Here is a 21678-nt window from a genome sequence, read left to right on the forward strand (position 1 = left end):
GTTTTGAAGATTAATCATGTTGTGTCCAGCTGTTCATGTATTTATTTATAATCCAACCAGAGATCAAACAGAATTACTTGTATTGGATAGTGGACATTTATTGGGGCTTTAGATATAATTAAATCCATTCATAACTTGATGATAAAGCACATAATCTACTTTAGACTGTCCCAATCAGTTAAATTACAACATGCCAGGACAAATCAGTCACTGAAACAAAGGGAAGAGGGCTACCTGAGGAAGACTTCCAAGAGTTAGAATCCTCTGTATTGCCATGAAGATAAACCCTAAAAATATACCTCCTCACTTAATCTTCTTAGGGGGTTTGTGGTAGGAGTTAGTCTTCAGCTGCTCAATGGACAACACATAGATAAGCTGAGACAGACAAAGAGTAAGAGAGCAGCTTAACACCTGGTATCCAACATAGGGCTTTGACTTTATGGTGCTTTATGGTTTCTAACTTGGAGTCAGTCTGCAGTCTGAACTGTTTGGCTGCAGATCTCGACAACATGAGCAGATCAAGCCTTCTCAACCTCAACAGCCTGGGCAAGATCTGCGGCTCCAGCCAGAACGATGACATGATCGTTTTGGATCGGGTGAAGAGGAAGAATTCTGTGAGGCGCATGTCCATAATTGAAGATGGAGAACTTGCCGAGGTTCTTTACCTGATCCCGAAACAGTCCATGATAGAGCAGCTGCCATTCATCAACCCTGAGGACTACATCCTGTGTGAAAAGCTGGCTGCTATTCCTGCAGAGCTGTCAGGTAATGAATTTCCTCAGTGTTATGTATTATTTCTAGCATTTTCATTTACATTTTTTTGTAAAAGATCAGCAGATCTGAGATTTAGTTCTTATTTTGTTTTGAAAATATTTAAAAAAGGATTTATTTACTTACCAAAAATCAAAATTATACAAATTTTGGATTAATCAGTAATGTGAACATAATATCCACACCTGCTTATATATAATCTCTGACTCTCTTCTCATAATGTAGACAGGCAAACCCAGTCTTCATCTAAAATACTTAATTTCCAGAATAATTTTTATCAAGATTAAAGTTAATCATGTATTTAGCTGATATGAAGCCTCACTTACCGCTTTATTATAAATGTCTTGGTTAAATACTTCGTTTATTTTGGTTTCCACAAGATCAAAGCTTATTGAACACTAAATCTAGTCTCAAAACAATTCTTTTTCTTATTTAAAAAGAATTAAGTGAGTTAAAAATGCAAGCAAATGAGTATAGGTAGCAGCAAGTGGTGTAATCATTACATTTTCAAATAAAAAAGCTTCTAAAAGCCAGAAATCTTGAGAACTTAATGTGAATTATCCTCAGTATAATCAATCTGGTAGTTATTCAAAAATGATTATATTGAGTTTTAATATTACATTTAAGAATAAGTATGTCAGTTTGCAACAGACTCAGATTCCCATTTCCCTCTTGGTCGTGGATTAGAAGCACAAGAGAATTTCATGGTGAGCCTGCTGACCACACAAACACACAGAAGCCCACACGCTCAGGCCCTCTGTGTTTTTAGACCACCCCCTTTCTCTCAGACCAGCAGTCCCGTTAGTTTCCTCTCCTCACTCTGATCCACCGCACTGAACTCCACCCGACAGGAGCAGAAACCAGCAGTCATGAAACAGAAAGGTAGACATTTCTGAGAGAGTGTGCATGTGAGTGGATGGGCAAAAGTGTGCCATCTGTTTTAGTTTGTTTCTGAGGAATTAGCATTTGTTTTCACTTTATTCATACAGTAAAAAAGTAATAGTTAACTTATATTTTATGGTTAAATTTAGCTTACATTTTACTGCCATGGTTAAAGTGAACTTAGAAATGTTGTGTTTCTTTGCTGTAATTTAAGATTTCACATTAATATAATTTAATAGCAGGATAATAACCATAAACTTTGTATAACTTTGCTCAATGAAACATCCTTGATCCCAATATGATATGTAAGAAACTAAGTTTAGTGATAAAAATTGTGTTTGCCAAGTGGGGAAAAGTGCAAGCACAGCTGTTGCAGCTTGATTGCACACCACTGGTTTGAGAAAAACCAGCATGTGATTTTAGAAATACTTCTGACTGGAGCAGTGTTTTGCTTTGATTATCCTATTTGGTACCAGCAGGAAACAGACAGATGCTCTGTTCTGAGAAATATGTGATAGGGATTGTTGAGTCAGAATGGAGTTACAGGAAAAATCTGTTGCACCACATACTGGGTAAATAGTTTTCACTTATTTAACAGAGCAAATAACTGCCGATAAAAGTCCATCATCATGTTTCCTGTTAGCCTCAAGGAATCCAAAGAAAGAAACCCTACTGATACCAACTAAAAACAATTCATTTAAGCTTTTCCTCTTATTAAAGTTATTTTGCTATTTAAAATTATTAATAGTACCAAAACTATTATCACTTAAAGCTCATTACGTTACAAACCATCTACTAGACCGAGACCACAGTTAGAACAGGTCACAACCTTACAAGCCAAAATGGATTGATGAGACAGTTTGTCTTCATACTCTAAATGTTGCTGAATATTAAACTTTTCTTTGACTTTTTTCTTCTTCCATTTACCTCTGAAGCAATGCTGAAATTGTGCCAAGAATCCCAGCTCTCTTTTTATCCCTGTTTACGTATTTTACACACATTAAAAAGATAGCAATTAATAACATGTCCTCATGACATTGTTACAGAATGTGAACATTACATTTCAGGGATATGTTTTACCTCCGTAGAAACAAAATAATATATATTTTAACATTTACTCTGAACAAAAGTTAAATGCCTCAAATAGATTCAGCCTCACTACTCAAACACACATGAGCATAGAGATGGAGATTGTTATAGCTGAAGATAGAAGGCTGTGTGATTAGCTGTGTGTCTCGGGTTTCTCTCCATTTGCTGTCTTTCTAAATCTACCATTTGCTAATTCCTGACACCAGATCAGCTTCAGGTTCTGGGAGAGCTCAAGAAAGAGAAAGCGGTTTGGATCGCTGAGCTCTTTTCTGAAGACTCTCCTGCAGATTTTCCATTTACACAAGATCTATTTTAAAAAGCAATTTCACAAACACGCCATAACTTTAATACAGATGCAGCAGTACGACAGCTGTCATTTAATACAACTCAAGCCTTTCTGACCTGTTGCACAGATTTTGTACATTCCTTTTATGTTGGCATCAGAGCTCTGTCATTAGCAAAGATGTGAGGCGCTCTTGGACAAAAGCCAGTTTGGCTGTATTTTCAGTAATTGTTGGAATGCCATGGCCAAGGTCACGTGACTAGGTTATATTTCCCCTACTTTTTCTTCAAATTTAGCAACAGTAACACTTTTGAGTGCTGTTTGCAAGGGTATTTGACTTGTTGCTTGGCTGCTTTTTTTTGTTGCAGCAACCAGCCTGTAGTGGAAGTCTAAAAGTTACTGCTAACTCAGCTTCAGCAAGTCCTTTAAATTGAACAGCCAGCTACCATGAACTTTTTATTAAGCTCGAGAAGACAGTCTCTTAATCTAGTTTACTTTGCATGCTAGTTGCCATGGTAGCAAATCTCTCTCTGTAGGAGGCCAGACTTGGGGCCTCCTATCAACAGTGGTTTAGTCTGTTTTTATAGCATTAATGAGGCTGAATTAGGTCAGTCTGCAAACATCTCACCTTCAAGCTGTAAGTTTGTTTCTGTTTGTTTCAGCTTATCTGGGATGTATTTTCAGTGACACTATTTGTGAGTGAGGTTTTGTCCTTAAGTGAGTTATGCATGTTTTGACAGAGTGTAGACTTTTCTGTGGCAAATGGTGTTTGAAATTTTGAAAGATAAAGTTTTCTTGCCTATAACTATTTATAGGCTGGGTGTTGACAGACCAGAGGCCAAAGCTACATTCTTTCCTCTCTTTTTGCCACGAATCACACTGAGGACCTTTCAAGTGGACTGTGATTAGATTGTACTGGCATCCACTGCTTCTGCTGCCATATAAGCATGACAGAGATAAAAGGAGAAAGAATGAGGTTGGGACCTTGTTTTAATCCTAAACCAAATGAGACAAAGTTTCATGTACAGGGGTTACTGCTTATGTGGAATATGCCAACTAATGTTATTGCTATATTAAACCTTTAGATCTCCTCAGATAAATAATCACTTGTTCGTGAGCTTTGTTCACTTAGACCAGAGTCTATGTGTGTGTGTGTGTGTGTGTGTGTGTGTAGATTTCAACCAAAACAAACTATCCTTGGTGATGAAAAAACGGAAAAGTCAGTTCTGACAGATTAATGTTGTATCTGCTGTTCAGAGAGAATCCTGATAAGCCTGCAGTATGGATGAAGAGAGATGATTGCTCTTTAGAGAATGTGCTGCCTTTTTTTCATGTATTTATGTATTAAAACACAAGTGCAATTCTCATCTACAATCAACAAAGCAGACAATGTTGTGTACTACTAGAACTGGTGGAATGGTAAATGAAATATTCTGCCACAAGCTCGGTGGACTGTTGTTTAGATGATGTTCCTGCAGTTATTTGATTGTCACACAAATTGCACAAACATTATCCTCAGAGGATGCATCCTACACTCGAAAAAATAATCATCTTTTGGATGAACACAGTTTGATCATGACACATTTCCACACAATTAAATCAAGCACAATAATCTAAACGTAAAATAAATTACTTTATTTGACATTTATATTTAATCAGATTACATCAGATTAGTTTATTCTTTTTCTATTAAATCCAAGAGTCAAATTTGTTTAAATTCATCCTGAACCAGTTAAAAGTTGAACTGAAATCAGTGCTTGTTAGTGTTCGATATGCATTGCGGCAATGCTTCCTGGACTACTCAACACACTTTTTAAAAGGAGTTTTGCTCTCTAATAATTTATATCTCATGGTATCTTGAAAGGAGAAGGAGTCAGGGATTGGCATGGAGCAAAGGGCTCCAGGCCAGGATTCAAACATGTGCCAACTGCATTGAGCTAAACAACCCTGGATCACTCGACACGCACTCTTAAGGCTCAGCACAATACATGAAGAAGGCCAATCTAGTTAATCAAACTTTTTATTGTTTTACATAAAACCAACATGCAGTAATGATTAGAAAACATAAACACAACATGTATACATGTTAAATGAACGAATTTCTATGTTGCAAATCAAAAAGATGACTTAGTTAAGTCTTTGGAGTGGGAATTTTCTTGCTCCATCTTTGAGTTTTGTTTTATGAACAAATACAGTTCTAAGTGAATTCTCTTAAAATGGATATAGTTCATTTTATCGCACAAATCTTGTCAGCTCTAGTCTGAGCTCTGGTGAATCTAGTTTCTGTAAGCGACAGTTCACAGGCTTAATTGAAATGCACCTGTGCCTAATTGAATTCAGGCCTGTGGAAGGATGTACAAAAACCGAGTCCAAATTACGTTTTATCTAAGAAATGAGGTATAAATAGTTAAAAAGGTAACTAAGAATCCAATGACGAGTGTGAAATAGATCCAATGACCTTTCTGAAGATGGGAGAACCTTACAAAAAGACAGCTATCTTTGCAGAACTCCACTCATTAGGCATGTATAAAAATTGTTTCTTCTGGAAATCAGAAAACAGCACATTATTTGGTATAATTTCCAGCAGCTTGTTTGACTGAAAACAAAACAAAAACAATATTCCATTAAAACCATGACAGTCTTGCATTGTGGTGGCAGCATCATGCTGTGGGGATTTTTTTTACTTATTTCTTTTTTTTTTTTTTACATCCACAGGGGTTATAAGACTATTCAGAACATGGAGAAAGGTGGTGCAAGATGTTTACATTTGAACAAAATGAACGAACACTGAAACTTCCCCTCAGTCTGGCTACTATAAACCTTTAAACCAATGTGAATGAGAGAAGGGCAGATGTGCAACATTTGCCCATAATTTCCAAGCAGAGTTTCTAAATACTTGTATAAAAGGGGTGTTCAGTCCTTTATTTTTATATTACATTTACAAATAACTTCAACAAACTCCACAAAGTACTCATACAACAAGCATTATAGGTCCTTAACACAAGAATGTCATTTCATGATGAGTGAAATTTTATACTTGCCTTGCAGAAAATACATCACACAAATCTATTTTAATTGACTTTGCTGGTTGTTTGAATGAATGTCAACCTAACAAATCAAGACTTCAAGTGCATCCTTCATATCTTCTTCCCCTCTAGTGCTACATACCCAGGAGAACTTCCAGGCTTGTCCATCTTCAGGGAAGCAGGGGATCCAGTGCTTAAGATGTGGGGCATCATGTAAAGGAGAGGTGCTGCGAGTCCAGAACAGCTACTTTCATATTAAATGCTTCACATGCAAGGGTGAGTGAAGTCATCGTGCAGATGGGGAGGTGATCACCTCTTCAACATAACATCTGGTCTCATCAAAGGCCTATAAATAATATCCTGGTGTTGTTAATATAATAAAACTATACATGTAGTGAATATGAGCATCCATGTTTGTGGTAACCTTTCTCTCAACCTCTGATAACTGGAGTAGGCTTCTTCACTCATGTGATCCTTAAAAGTATTAATTATATATTAAGAAATGTAGAAATTTTCCAGTGCTGTTAGACTCGTTGGGTTATTTTTCTTTAACCTGGTCCTGATACACTTACAAAATTAATTTTTCCTGAGAAACAAGAACTTGGGTGACAATATCTGAAGAGTGAGGCCATTTCAGATTGTGTAAGGTTGGATTAGGAGCGTACTGAAGCTGTAAACTGGTAAAGTGACAATAATGATTTGAATTTTTATTACACATAAGTGGTAACACCAGGAACATGCAGCCTTTTAGATTACCTAAAAATCTTATTTTTAATAGCACACACTGGTGATTTATTGGTTATCAGATACCATCAAATTCAACCTTTTTGAAATTCACAATGAGCTGTTGTGAAGTCCTCCTGGGTTGTTGGATGGTCATTCACTGGAGTTACTCTGCTTCACAGCGGACATATTTCCTCAGTAAACTATTGTCCCCTCTAATCAGACCTGACAACTCTCTCATGTTGCTGCTTTCTCACCACATTATGACCGTTTTCGGCACAGCGGAAACAAAGAGACTTTCAGGGATGAAATGCTTGCTTGTAACGGGGGGACTTAAATTTGTAGAAACTAGGATATTAATGTTATTACTGCAAATAGTTTGAAATCAGATGATAATCATAAGTCTGATCTAGTTTTAATTTTCTTTCCATATCTCACTTATCTCTCTCTTTGTAAATTATTTGTATATTAATTGTCAATTGAGAATTTATAGACAATAAGCCAGTGAAATCAAATTGGTCTCTAGTGCGAGTGAGTCACAGTGGGACAGAAATAGAAGAGTGTAAATCTGTCTTTGGCATGTCTGTGCATTCTGCTTTGGCAGGCTTAGAGGGACAACGTGGGTTTGGCTGTATCAAATGTCACCAAACAAGCTGAGAGAAAACAGCACATCCTGTCAGTAACCTGTCACTTAGCTGGTCGGTCAGCGCACACACACTCAGGCAGAAATGTAGACACACGCAAATGTGCATCGATACGTAAACACTTCAAACAGATTAATCAAATCTGAGGTTCAGTGAGTACATTTAGCTCATTGCTTTAATAGTTTCCTTACTGCAGTAATTATGATAATCTGGAATTTCATCAAACAATCTCTGGTTGCATAACAATGACTAAATTGAATCTTCAATCTTGGCAACAGCCCTTAATAAGGTGGCCCCTCAAACTACAAAACAACTTATAAAATCAGTTTATTCATCGTTGTGTTCAGGCACACACTATGTGAAATGCCATACAACCAAGTTTACATAAAAATCTAAGTTATTTTGATGGCATTTTTGAGTGAATTATGGTTTAAACATTATTGAGTCACAAGTTCAGTTCCTACCTACCTGCTTTAGTTTGTGTAATGAGAGCAGGACAGCTGACTCATTCGTTTTAGCCTTTAGTAAACTGGCATGAAATCAGAGACAAGCAAAAATATGAAACACATAATGGCATGCAAAAGCTGGGATGTTGTGTTTAAATGTTTCTTTTATTGTTTTTGGTTTTCATAAGGTATACATTTAAAGTTAGATTTTTAAAAATTTCTTAATGCAATCCTAGCTTACAAATACTTTTCATAGCAGTTTTGTAGAGTCTTTCAGCATTGATTAAGAAATATTTGCTCATTTTTCCTGCCAAAAGCTTCTAGTTTTTGTAAGAACTTTTTTTCAGTCTTGCATGTGTTCTTCTGTAAGGCTTATTGTAAAATCTCTAATGTGCACCTCCTGTTGTAGTAGTCCTGTTGTAGAAACAATCTGCAGTTTTTTACAAATGCTGGATCTAATTTGCCCTCATCTGTTTTGGTTTCTGTTAAGCTATTGGCTACCAAACCAGCTCACTGCATGACCAGTGCATGTCTGCGTCTAACAGTTGGAGAGGCACATGCTTTCTTCATTATGACCTTTCTTTTCCAAATGTACCTATAATTGCTGCAGCTAATCAGTTTTTTTTTTCACTTAATCAGTTGATGGGACTGGTTTCTAAACTCACCAGGCATGTTTAGATAAGCTCGCCTTTTTTATCCTGAAAGTTGTGGCTTCTGTGCTGTGATCTCTTTCTCTCTGTGCATCTGTGTTTGTGCAGTGTGTGGCTGCGACTTGGCTCAGACTGGCTTCTTCATGAGGAATGGGGACTACCTCTGCCCGCTGGACTTCCAGCGGCTTTACGGCACACTTTGCAACAATTGTGGGGAATTTGTGGAGGGGGAAGTGGTTACAGTTTTGGGGAAGACCTACCACCCAGCCTGCTTTGTGTGCACTGTTTGCAAGTAATTCAAAACATTTTGTCTTTTTTTTTTCTGTGGAAAGATGTTTTGGCATTACACTGCAAATATTTGTCTTTTTCTCTTCTTTTCAGACAGACTTTTCCTACTGGGGACTGTGTTACCTTCAGAGGAAGAGACTGCCTCTGCCAACGCTGTATTGAACCTGTGTCTCCTTCCAGTCACATCTGTTATCCAAAAAGTAAGTGAATTAATTTTCACTTTGATCTCCAGGTAAAGACAAAAAAAAAGAAAAAAGCATTTGATCTAATGCTGGCATGAATGCTGGAGTCCCAATCAGATGGTAGATTATTTACTGAACACTGGCCATCTGGAGATTTTGAGCAGCTGCTTGTTTGTTTTGTTTATTTTATGATCATAAGTCACATTTGTCTAAGTAAAGAAAAATAACATATTCATACTCTACTGCAATTATATTTCAGGGTTCATTAGAAATTTCAAGATTTTACAGCCATAGTCATCCTCTGCCTTAAAACCGGCATATTGGTTGTATCTGGACAGTCTTTTTCAGGAATGTATGCCAAGCAGTCTGTTCCAGTTTTAACCTCCCACTGCTGTCATGGTTTTTGTTTTTTTTTAACAACACTGTAAGTTGACTTCACCTTATAATCCCTTTAGGCTCTGCCTACACCTCAACCTTTGAACTTATTCCACCTCAAGATTACAGATATAGCTGGGATTCAGACTACTTCAGGCTCTGATGAAGCGGATCAAAATGCTGCTGGTTATAAAAATATACAAGAGCACCGGACTTGTATAATGTTGCTTTGATAAGAAAGCTGCACTGATAGCATTTCCAGACATTAATGTCTATGTTTGTGTTTTCAGGTTGTGCTGGCTGTGGTAGAGAGATCAAGAATGGCCAAGCTCTGTTAGCTCTGGATAGCCAGTGGCACCTTGGTTGTTTCAAGTGTAACACCTGTAGGAAGGTCCTGAGTGGAGAATACATCAGCAAGTAAATATAAATCTGCCATCTATACTTTCACTTATTCGTGTTCCTCTCTCCTCATTGTCATTCTTTTTATATAAATAAATCAACCATAACATATATAATAATATAAAAAGGTAAATAAAATTCTAAAATAACTGGAAAGCAAAGAAATATGAGTGATACATCTTTCAGAGATGGAGTTCCCTACTGTGAGAGAGATTACCAGACTCAGTTTGGAGTGAAATGTGAGGCATGTCAGAAGTTCATAACTGGAAAAGTCCTTGAGGTAAGATATGCTCGTGTTTTTATTTTGACCCTATGCCTTTTTATCATTAAAATTCACATTTTGACAAACCTACCTCTGTAAATGGACACAGTGATTGAGTGGCGCCTTACAGAGATTAAGATTTTTGTCTTGAAATAGCAGCACTTGGTTATAGCAGATGTTTAGGAAGGTCAAGTGATGCTAATCCATAAAGCTTTTTAAATGCTCTGACTTATCAAACTTTGGAGCACATCTGAAGACACTCCTGCAAAAAATACAACTAATTGGGAGAGAAAATAACTAAAGGGAGCTTTGGATGTAAAAAAGGAGTTAGATGTCATGAAAAGAACACATCCAACTGTTAAACACATGCTTTGTGCTTTTGTTGCAGCCATTGATGCAGAGAAGATTTAATTGAAAGAATAGATTCATTGAGATAGATTAGTCTGACATTAAACCCACCATCTTGGAAGGATAGTTTGTTCAAAAGTATAATAATCTTGAACACACTGCGAAGTCCTCAATGGACTCTCAGGCTCAACTTGGGGGGTTTTACTGTGGCTGATGAGCACAGATTCTGAACCATAACATTATTGAAATGCAGTGAAAACAAGATTTCCTGAGAACAATTTTTTTCAGCAAGAATTGACTAAAATCTGTTAAATAAGAACAAAAAAGCTTATGTTAGATACCCTGCATGATCACTGTTAGGGCTGATAAGAACAAATTAAATCAAGTTGTTTTGATGAAAAGCCTCATCCCAGCTGCTGTAATTGGATTCCTCAGCCTGCATATTTTACTTTATTCTCATAGGCTACATTTCCTCTCCATCTTTAAACTTTGTCTTTCTTGTTCTCTGCTTTAGGCTGGGGACAGACATTATCACCCCAGCTGTGCAAGATGCAGTCGATGTAGCAAAATGTTCACAGAAGGAGAAGAAATGTTTGTTCAAGGTCAGTGCTGGATTGATCTGTTTATTTTTAACCTTTTCTGGTTAAGTTATAACTATCTTGAATAAATACATGTTTGCTAAAAATGAAAAAGTATTTTTCCTGGTAACAGATATTCATCCCTATTTTAACAGGATCAACAGTCTGGCACCCAAAGTGTAAAGACAACAGCAGAGCTGAGGATAGTTACGGGGTAAGATCTTTCTAGATCAGGGTGTGAGAATAATTCCAATGAAGTTTTTTACCCTACAAACTTTTAGCCTTTCAAATTCATATCTTTACTTGCTGTCTTCCTGCACAGGTCAGCAGACCAAAAACACCCTGTCTTGATTACTTTTTCCCCCCACATGAGCTGAAGGTTAATATTGTGAGCAGCAGGCCTGCTTTTTGCACTGGTGGCAGGCTGTGGTCTTAGAATCTGAGTTTAACCACGTTTGCTTTTCTCACATGCACAATGGCACTTTGCACACCTGGATGGCAAATTAGATGCTGTACATTGATAAATAGTATCATACTGACAGTGTTGCATGATCAGCTTTTAATTTCAAGCCTTGCACTCTGCAAACAGCTGTTGGAGGTGTGTTAGCTACCTGCCTAATATTGTTGTGCAACTGGGTGTAAATATACTTAATTTATTACAAAGCAAAACAAAGTGCACATGCTATTGTTGTCGTTCTGTAATGTAAGTTATACTTTTACAACCTTAATTCCAAAGTAGTTAGGAGGTTGTGTAAATTGTAAATAAAAGCATAATGCAATCATTCGTAGATCTTATGAATGCATAATTTATTCCCAATAGAACACAAACAACAAATATGTTTAAACTTGGACATTTTACCATTTAATGGAAAACATTTGCTCATTTTGAAGTTGATGGCAGCAACACATCTCAAAAAAGTTGGAAAAGGCTGATGTTTACCATTGTCTAAGATCCAATCTTCTTTCAACAACTGTCCGTAAATGTCTGCAAAGAAAGGAGACCAGTTGTTTTAAGAGAAGAATGTTGCCCCATTCGTGTCTGATGCAGGATTCTAGCTACTTAATTGTCCCGAGATGTTATTGCAGAATTTTTGGTTTCATGATCCTCCAAATGTTTTTTTTATTTCTATTGGTAACATATACATACATTGTATGTTGCTCTAAAACCTCTATGCACCTCACAGATGTGTAAGCTGCCCTTGCCAAAGGCACTAATTTCAAAATCCCATAAAAAATGCAGGGTTTTGCACTGTATGTTGATAAAAGCTGGATGGTCCTTCTTGTCTTTTGTCTGCAGTACGTGGTTGGTTTCCATAAAATAATTTCACATTTTGATTCTCCTGACTTTAGAACAATATTCCATTTTGCCTCAGACAATTTGAGTCTTAAGCAATCAGCTTTAACCTTAAGCCCGGTCTGGTGCGCACAGAGATTCCTCCTGATTCGCTGAATCACGTGCAATATTTTTACGATAATCTTAAAAGTCTTTATATCAAAGAACATTTTTCTGAAATTGCATCACAATTTTTAGCCACAGATTGTTGTAGATTGGTGAACTTCTGATCATCTTTACATCTGAGAGACTCTGCCTCTCTGAAATGCTCCTTTTATATCCAATCATATTACTGACCTGTTGCCAATTAACCCAATTAGATGTCAAACAATCCACCAATTGTTTTGATTTGTGCCAATTACCCCTGTTTTTGCCCCTGCTCCAACTTTTTGAGATGTGTTGCTGCCATCAAATTCAAAATGAGCTAATATTTTCTATGAAATGGTAAAATGTCTCAGTTCCAACATCTGAAACGCTGTTTATGTTCTAATGGAAATGAAATGTGGTTTATGAGACTTTGAATACATTGCATTCTGTTTTCTTAACATTTTACTCAGCTTCCCAACTTCCTTGGAATTTAGGTCACAAAAGGAAAACTGGTTCACCTATGATGTGAGATATGAAAGGATGCATTAGAAGCACTCTGTGGACTTAATGGAAATTTTTTTGTGTCTAAAAATAGCCCAACAGATCATCATCTGAAAGCTCCTGTTCCAGGCCGGGTTCATGCACTCCAGGCAGCCCTGGTCGAACTATTTGTGTAAGTTTTGATATCACTATTTGCCCAGCATCCTCTCTGGCACGCATTTCACATTTTATATTTCAATTATATACTTTTATTCATACAGGAGAGTCGCATGGATGAGTCGCTCTTACACAACATGCCTTACTGACAGTAAATTAGGACAAAGCAGAATACCAGAATATGAGAATAATATTATTCTGTCAACATGTTTCTTTATACTTTGTTTTTTTTTTTTTTCTTTTTTTTATAATTATTAATATTTTTATTTTATTTAACCTTGACTGATCGGAACTAGTATTGTGCTGCTTTTAAGAGAAAATGTGATTTCAACATGGGTCCAATGGTGTGGAGCCTGCAATTTACATTTTCTCAGTCCATTCATTAAAATACTGAGAAAATCAACCACTTTTCTGCAGGAATTGGTTTACTCAGTCAGTTTGAATGCACAGATTGAGTTTAATCACATAAAATAACCCTTTTAGTGACCTTTCCTCCACCCAGCCTCTTATTATCCATGACAACCCTGCTGTTTTTTTTGTTTTGTTTTTTTTTTATGGGATAAACTTTACATCCTCCAAAACACTCCTTAATATTGGCCAGTGTTTTTCTTTACTTTAAAGCCTGAGTTGTATTTTCTGTATTTAGACAGAGTCAGATCCTTCAATCAGACAGACTAATAGAGTCCATTTACCGGACGTGTCAAAACCAGACAGTTGTGGTGTTGTGGGATTAAAGTTTTATTCCTCCCCGCTGTGATGTAATGAGAAACCTTTTGCCTTTCACTTGATCGAACCCTTACTGTCTTCTCCCATCCTTTGTGTCTTTCTCCTCACCCTTTTCCTCCCCTCCCTTCTTCACCCAGGCAAAAGTAGATAATGAGATCATTGATTACAGAGACTTAGCAGCAATTCCCAGAGTCAAGGCTATATATGATATAGAGCATCCTGATATGATATCTTATAAGTCTGTGAACAACTCCTCTTTGGACGACAAAGGCAGCAGACAGGACAGGCAGAGCCTCACTGAGGTAACTTCATCCAGCGCTCCAGGTTACAGTCAGTGACATGTCTGTGTGTCATTGTTTTGATGTTTTCTTCTTGGTTTGATTTATGAGTCAAACCAAGCAAAGTCTTGTTTTGTTGTTCTAATATTTAATAATGTTTGGAACCACTTTTTGTTGAAAATGGACAAATGGATCTTTACTGATTTCTACATAAGCAAAATACTGACAACATGTACTGTATCTAACTGCATTTTTACAGAGTAAATAGGAACAACCTAGAATTAAACCCAGTTTAGAATCATTTCCCAAATCCTTTTTGTTTCCTGCCTCTCATAGTCTGGCCTCATGTGAAAACCTTTTTTATTTCCTAATTCAGTTAGCTTTTATTTATCCAAATTCAGCTGAATGAATATGATTTCATAAACAAGTTACATACAAATTAAGATGAGGCGGATGCTTCTTGAGATACAAGGTTTTCACTTGACGTAAGAACATGTGCCACCTTCTCAGTAAATTTTTATGTAAAGCACAATTCAATCAATGTATTGATTTTTCTCCTATTTTCTGTCTGCTTTAGTCACCACGAAATATATCTAATACCACAGAGGTAAAACAATTTTTTTCATTGCAAATTATATGAAAGATCCACAAAAACACAAATTCAGCTGGTCATATAAAAGTCTCCCTAACAACTGGATGTACTGAGTTTTTTTTTTGTTTGTTTCTGCTTCTACTTATTTCCTTATCCAAGGAGAGTTTGGAAATGAAATCACCTGTGCCAAAATCAGCAAGTCAAGGATCTTTTGGAGGTCACAATATTTACAATCGCCACAGCTACACTCCGACTTTGCCCAGATCACCACAACACTTCCATCGACCAGGTGAGAGCAGCAACGGCTCCAATCCCTGAAACATCCTTGTAGCAAAGACATTTCCTCTGCTCATTTTTTTTCTATTTTATCACCTTTCCTCCTCTTCCTTCACCACATTTCCCCCTCCTTCCCTTCACCTTTGTGGAATAATAAGGGTTGGTGCTTTCTTCCCCTTTACTTCCCGGAAACAAAAATGACACCTGCCCCAGTTCTCCTTTAATTCACCACTTTGTCTCTCAAACCAAAGGTAAGACCCCTCTGCCCCCCTCCCTCCTTTTAGAGTGAACATTTTAAGAGTAAACTGCACTAAGTCTGTGGTGATAGAAAAAGGTCTACTACACCCAAACATTTTACATCAGACCGGTCTGATGATCAGGTCAGGATTAGAGATTCACAGAGCCATCTAGTGGTCAAAACTCAGATTAACAACACAGAGTGTGCAGTTCACTGTCGGCGAAAGGACGTTTTCTTTCACCAGTTTGCTTCTTTTTTTTTATTATTATTATTTCTACAACTTTTCCTGTGGATTTAATAAATAAATATTTCTGTGCTTCTTCCAGAGATCCCTCACACGTTCCTTCACAGTCATGTTTATTTATAGCAGTGCTGTTGTTTCTTGAGTGGATAAGATGTGTTGATCTTTGACAAGGAATTGCTGGCATGTGTTTTCTGTAAGACTGAACTTCTCTCACTGACCACTAACAGGCTAAAAAAAAAGACTTGATTTACGTGTCCAGTGTTACTTTGTTTATTCAAAGACCATTCTGAATCACCAAAAATTTAGATGAAAATCTCCTCAGTGTATTTAAATTAAAATACTCAATGTTAAAATACTCAAAATGTTCATTGCAGGTGGTTTTTGTGTGACTGAAAATGTGTCTGAAATGCTTCTGTAATGTTTGTCCCTGCAATTAAATGCAAAGAAATGGAAAATCCTATTATGCTGCCTTGCATTTCATCCAGAATTTGGGTGCACAGTTAAAGCTAGACTTGGGAATCTGCATGCAGTATTGCTGAGTGTTTTTTAAAAAACACTAAAAATGAAAAAGCAGCGATTTGGCTTTAATCTGCCAGAGTCATAATAATATATTACCACTGTGCAACACGTTTGAACAAATTAACAACTACCTTTGCATCTGTTCTTTTTGCAGATGAAGGCTTCAACATGTACAGGAGACCTCCAATTTATAAACAAGGTACAGTATTCAGTTAACCTTTTAAACTTCATATGAATGACATCCAAAGCATTCAAATGTATTCCTAATCTTGGAAATGTTCTCCAGTATATATATTTTGTACTGGTCAATGCAGTGTGAAAAAGAAGATTTACGTTTCAGTAGAATACCTTTCCTGGTATTACAACACCTCTGATGAACACATGACTTATTTTATACTTCACAAAGAAAGAAGTGCACAGGTAACTGCCTGTTTAGAAGTTAAGAGGAAAGGGTGCTGCTAGCCAAATACACTTTATTCATCATGAAGAGTAAGCACCTCTACAAAAATAGGCATTTTGGCTGTTTGCTGTTTCAGAGCATGTTTCAGAGTGTGTATCACAACGCCAATGAAAAAAGACAGCCGTAATGATCTTATTGAGGAAACTGTTGCTGTCCAATAATCTTAGAAAGATTTCCATTCATTTTGGAGTCCATCACTCTAAAGTGAGAGAGATTATTCACAAGTGGAAAACATTCAAGACAGTTGCCAGCAAGTTTCCCCCAAGGTCAGACCGTGCAATGCTCAAAGAAATAGCAGAATAATGCAAAAGCTACAAAACAAATTCTACAGGACTAAGTTAGCATGTTGATTATTAAAAGTAATGAATATGAAATTGGAAAAAAGACTGAGCAACATATGGGCTGTTTGGAAGGGTTACCAGGAGAAGACTTTTTCTCTCTTAAAAGAAAAGAGAAGCAGAATTAAGTCTAAAGAGATCGTGACACTTCTGGAACAATTTATTTCAACAGACAAGACAAAAGTAAGGACGTCTGGTTATAATGCATAGCATTATGTTTGGTGAAAAGCAAACAAAGCATATCAACTAAAACACCTCATACCAAGTGTCTAACACAGTGGTGGAGGAATGATGAATTGGGCTTCTTGTACAGCTACAGGACCTGTAAACCTTGTAGTTATTCAGTCGACCATGAACTCAAGTATTCCAGAGTCAAACATGAGATCATCTGTCTGACAGCTAAAGCTGGAGTGAAACATGGGACAAACAATAGAACAATGGTCCCAAACACAGCAGCAAGTCTGCACCAGAATGGCCACCCAAAAAAATAATAAAAAATAAAAAATAATAATCAAGATGTTGTAATGATCCAGAAGTCCAGATTTGGATTCTGGACTGAAATGCTGTGGTGGAACATTAAGATAACTGAGCATAAATGGATGCCTGCTAATCTCAATGCAATGAAGTAACAGTCGAAATGAGAGCAGAAGAGGAGAGAATTTGTTGTATTTGTGAAAAATAAACATAAAGGTTTTGGTACTCAGTTCTATAGAGCAGTCAGTAGAAGGCTAACATCAGTCTGATCTATTTTTGGCAATGAATTGAAGCTGACCATAAGGGGTCACATGATGAGTTTATTTGTCTGCTGTCACGTCACACAGATCCAAATTCCTTCACATCCAAAACCGCCTCTTTGCCCAGATATGGTCACAACTTCCTGAATCTGGTAAGAACCGCACAATTTCTTATTGTTTAGAAATGTTGTACAACTGTTTAATGGTATTCTTTCAGTTATTCTTTTGTTTTGCTAATTATTATAATACAGCACTTAGGGCAACTGGGGTTGTGGAAAATGTGCTATATAAATAAAACTGACATTGTATCAATCAATTTTGAATTATATGCATGTGATTCGTCCAGATACTTCATTCAATCAAAACTATTTCTCTCCTTATAAAGCCTCGGTCAGCAGACTTCTCCCACTGCAACAGTGACAAATTCAGTAAGTAGCCTATTTTATTTTTTATGCTATTTCTTTCTCTTTAAGTAAATAATATTTTGAAAATGAATAATGTTTCATCTGTGCTTGTTTTCAGATTTCAAGGTATGTAACTGTGATCAATTTTCAAGGGATTCTTGGTCATGCTTCTTCTTCAACTGGTTTATCGTATCACTTCACTGTGTGCATCTGCATGTTTGGAGAAGTATTAAATCAATGCAGTATCATACATAAAAAAGAAAAAAAAATCGGTAAAGCAAGAAAATATTGGAAAAAGGCTGAAGTGACACTTTAATTGTACAAGTTCTAAACATGACTCTGAAAAGCTGAACAATCTGGCTCTTGACTCATAGCAATTAATCCTGCCATAATATCCTTTCCCTCTGCATGTGTTTGCTTCATCCTGTAGCTCATCCATGACAACCATCTTCTGCTAACACAAATGGACAGAGGAGTGTCAATGCCTAATTTGCTGGAACCAAAAGCAAGTATTACTTATTAATTTGTCCGTTACTGCCACGTGACCTTCAGCCAAATCATGTCCAAGAGAAACATTTTCACTGTAATCACCTAGAATGATCATGAAGTTTCAAGAAAAATCATCATCTTCCTTAGTATGTTTGCAAGTCTTGACAAAAAAGCTATCAACTATCCATTACCATGTAGTGCTTGTTTAAAGCATTTTTATATTTGCATGAGACATGATGTAGCTTTAATCCTATTAGCTTTTTTTTTTTTTTTTAAAAAAAAAGACTGTCAGTGTTGCACATGTGATATCCATGTTATCATTATTTTTTATTTTCATGACTGGCTTGTTTTAAAAGTTGTTTCTTGTTTCATCAATTCATCCTGTCTTTCTTTATTTTAAGATCTACCCATATGAAATGCTCATTGTTCCTAGTACAGGACGAGTGAAGCTTCCCAAAGATGTCGACAGAACAAGACTTGAGGTAAAACAGAAAAGCGTTCAGGTACTATTCTGTTTTAGATTTAAACAATCTGCTTTATAAACTTTTAGCTGTATACAAATGATTACTGTTGCACATGTCAATACCAAGTGATTCAGATTCAGATTCAGAATACTTTATTAATCCCGAAGGAAATGATGTACTTCCAGTACAACCTGTCCAAGAGTAGACAAACAAACAGTGATTGTGTGCGTGAGTGTGTGTGCTTGTGTGCGTGTATGCGTAAGTAAATGTAAGTGAGCCTGTGAAGTTCATTTCTCCAGTGTCTGCCGCCTGATGATAGGATGGGGCGACCTTGGGAGGTGATCCAGGAAGGTCCACAAGATGGGGGGGGCAGAGCATCAGTCTACATAACATTCCAGGGGAACTTGATAACCAGCCATCCAAGGCCAGTCCAGGGAGCCAGATTAGGATAATCGCAATTGTTTTGGGTCAGGCTAGAGCTTGTTTCGTCTGTCTTAAGTCTCTCAGAGGTCTCACTGGCGACTCCAAACAGCGAATCTGGGGTCAGTTTCCATCAAGCTGAGCTGACAGCTTCTCCAAGTTTTTATCCACCACGCGGAAGAGCTCATGAATCATAACCAACTTGCCATTTTGAGCAAGAATGGCATCCAGTTTATGATCTATCTCATGCAACAGTATAGCCTGAGTGTTCAGAGCACGGCACACACCATCACAAAAGTCCGGCAGCTTGCCAGTGGCTGCCAACAGTACTCGAATTTTGCGATACACCAGGAAACCGCCCGCTCCAAACAGCAGAAACCCTGTTATCATGAATCCAATTAAGAAGACATCTTCCACAACCTCGACAGAAAGTAGGGACAGACACATGACCTTCCACTTGCCCCAGGAGTCCATCACATATCCAGCCGCGAGCGTTCCGTCCGGACAAGCGGGCTCCCCTCCGCCCATTCTGGGAGTAGAAGCATTGAGAGACCAGCTGACCAGATCCATGGTTTAAGATTCAGAAGGTAATGCAGAGAGAGGCTCAGATAGACTGACAAGACGGAAAAGTAGCAGGGTAGGGTGGGTACGGAGAGGGAGAGAAAAGCGCCGCCTTCTTCACGAGCAGGAAGATACAGATGAAATTCAGCAGGGTGGCATGAGTTGACATGTTTTATTTCAGTGTGTGATTTTAGAGTGAGCAATAATCAAAGAGAATATCTCTGCAGATTTTCTCTAGTAACATTATTTATTTTTATTTTCCTCTTCTTCCCTCTTGAAGCGTCATCTGTCCCCTGATTCATTCTTCAAGATCTTTGGCATGAATATCCAAGAATTTGACCGACTTCCACTTTGGAAACGTAATGACATGAAGAAGAAGACAAATCTCTTCTAAATACTACTGAATGCATGATTTACTTCTCTGTTAATAAACAGTGTTCTGATTAATTGTATCTGGAACAATGATGATAAATAATGATAAGTTTCCTGAGAACAGGTAAACTCAGCTTGAATTGAAAGATTTGTTTTTCTCTGGAATAATGTTCACATTGAACAATTTAGCTGAATGTATTTTAGAAAAGAGATTAAAATGCATGGAATTAATTCTTTGAGGCGTTACTGTTACTGTTTCTGGTGGAGATGGAAACCAGGGGGGGTCATGCTTGCACTGGCCTCAACATGATCCTCCCAGACGGATCTTATTTGCTTCCCTTGAAGTGTACATATCAAGTGGTTTTACTACTTTTGTTTGTTTTGTTACTTGCTTTAGTATTTCATTAAGAAATAAGTCATCAAAATCTTGTTTATGGTCACTGGCAACAACAACAAAGTGAAGTTTAATGTCAAGCACTGAAAATATGACACATATAACAAAAATGTAAGTGTATTCTGCCATTTGTGTCTCATGTTAGCTCTTTTAGATCACCAGTGCACCATTTTTTTTAGTAATAGATAAAGCTTCAACGGATGGATTGGATGTTACTTTGATGTGTTTTTGTAACAGAACTTATTTTATGTCCTGGATTCATGTTAACATATATTAGAATCAAATTGAGAACGTAGTTTAGAAATTTAAATGAATTATCACTGGTATATTTTAATGTATTACTGAAAGAATAATTATGCTGACTTAGTGATTGTTTGTGTCATGTTTTACCTTGAATAAGCTCTGATAAATGATAAATATGTACTTGACACTGCTGCTTCACCACCACCACCTCAAGCGCCCTAAATAAAAGATTGCACTTATTACTTGAACGAATACCTTGATTTTCACTGAGGGATAAATGAAACACACATTTCTCCTGGTCTGGAGCATAAACTTGGACATTCTCGCTCAGGTTTTCTCTGCTCTGAGAAGTACTCTTTTTTACACTGTGCATTATTTAATTTATTTGTATGCAGGTCTGAATGACAATTTAATTCACTTCACTTGCTACCAGTCACTCAAACTCCCATCAGCTACTCTGGCATAAATATGCAATATGTTGGACTTGACCATCTCAAATTTAAGACCAGCAGATGGTGCTCTTGAGCCTATAGCGTGAAATTAAAACACCTTGCAAAATGTGCTCCGTATTAAAGCATTTGCAAGAATTTGTTTAAGATATATGTGAGCCTTAGATGTATTATATTACCATATATTACATCTTACTTTTCTAAGGTAGTATGACAAAACCTAATAAGCTAGCAATAGTATCATAGTAAAAACAACCTCCACTGCACAACCTTCCTTTGTAGTACACATAACAGCAAGACCATTGTAAGTAAATGTAGATTAGATGGATTATGTAAACACACTGATCATCCTAATAATCAATGTGCTACTAAAATAAAGATGTTAGATAATAAAGATAAAGACAATATATGTGTTAAATTGGTTTTAACTATCTTTTACGGTTAAAGTCTGTTA

At 36.9% G+C, this 21678-nt stretch overlaps 1 protein-coding gene across 6 annotated transcripts; it reads left to right on the forward strand.

The window, feature by feature from the left end:
* Positions 1 to 1570: 1570 nt before the first annotated feature.
* Positions 1571 to 21108, forward strand: LOC121632697 (actin-binding LIM protein 1-like). 6 transcript variants are annotated; one of them, XM_041974373.1, is made up of 21 exons: positions 1571 to 1653; positions 6184 to 6327; positions 8623 to 8806; positions 8896 to 9002; positions 9650 to 9776; positions 9945 to 10038; positions 10883 to 10970; positions 11102 to 11160; positions 11269 to 11325; positions 12962 to 13039; positions 13887 to 14051; positions 14605 to 14634; positions 14779 to 14908; positions 15054 to 15146; positions 16051 to 16095; positions 17516 to 17580; positions 17814 to 17856; positions 17951 to 17958; positions 18263 to 18337; positions 18723 to 18803; positions 20047 to 21107. In XM_041974373.1, exons 1-21 carry the CDS (start codon positions 1641 to 1643, stop codon positions 20158 to 20160), a joined length of 1800 nt encoding a protein of 599 aa, XP_041830307.1. In that variant the 5' UTR covers positions 1571 to 1640; the 3' UTR covers positions 20161 to 21107. The 6 variants fall into 6 exon arrangements, with proteins under 6 accessions (XP_041830307.1, XP_041830311.1, XP_041830310.1 ...); XM_041974377.1 differs by lacking the exon at positions 13887 to 14051 and having other exon boundaries at positions 20047 to 21108; XM_041974376.1 differs by lacking the exon at positions 15054 to 15146 and having other exon boundaries at positions 14605 to 14635; positions 14774 to 14908.
* Positions 21109 to 21678: the final 570 nt, after the last annotated feature.

Source organism: Melanotaenia boesemani, chromosome 21, assembly GCF_017639745.1.
Source record: "Melanotaenia boesemani isolate fMelBoe1 chromosome 21, fMelBoe1.pri, whole genome shotgun sequence".
NCBI classification, from domain to species: Eukaryota; Metazoa; Chordata; class Actinopteri; order Atheriniformes; family Melanotaeniidae; genus Melanotaenia; species Melanotaenia boesemani.

Excerpts from the sequence above, each read along its gene's own strand:
- LOC121632697 (XM_041974373.1), top strand. Across the intron at positions 11,326-12,961 it reads TCCCCCCACATGAGCTGAAG|CCCAACAGATCATCATCTGA; the intron begins GTTAATATTGTG and ends GTCTAAAAATAG. Across the intron at positions 15,147-16,050 it reads CTTTGTCTCTCAAACCAAAG|ATGAAGGCTTCAACATGTAC; the intron begins GTAAGACCCCTC and ends TTCTTTTTGCAG.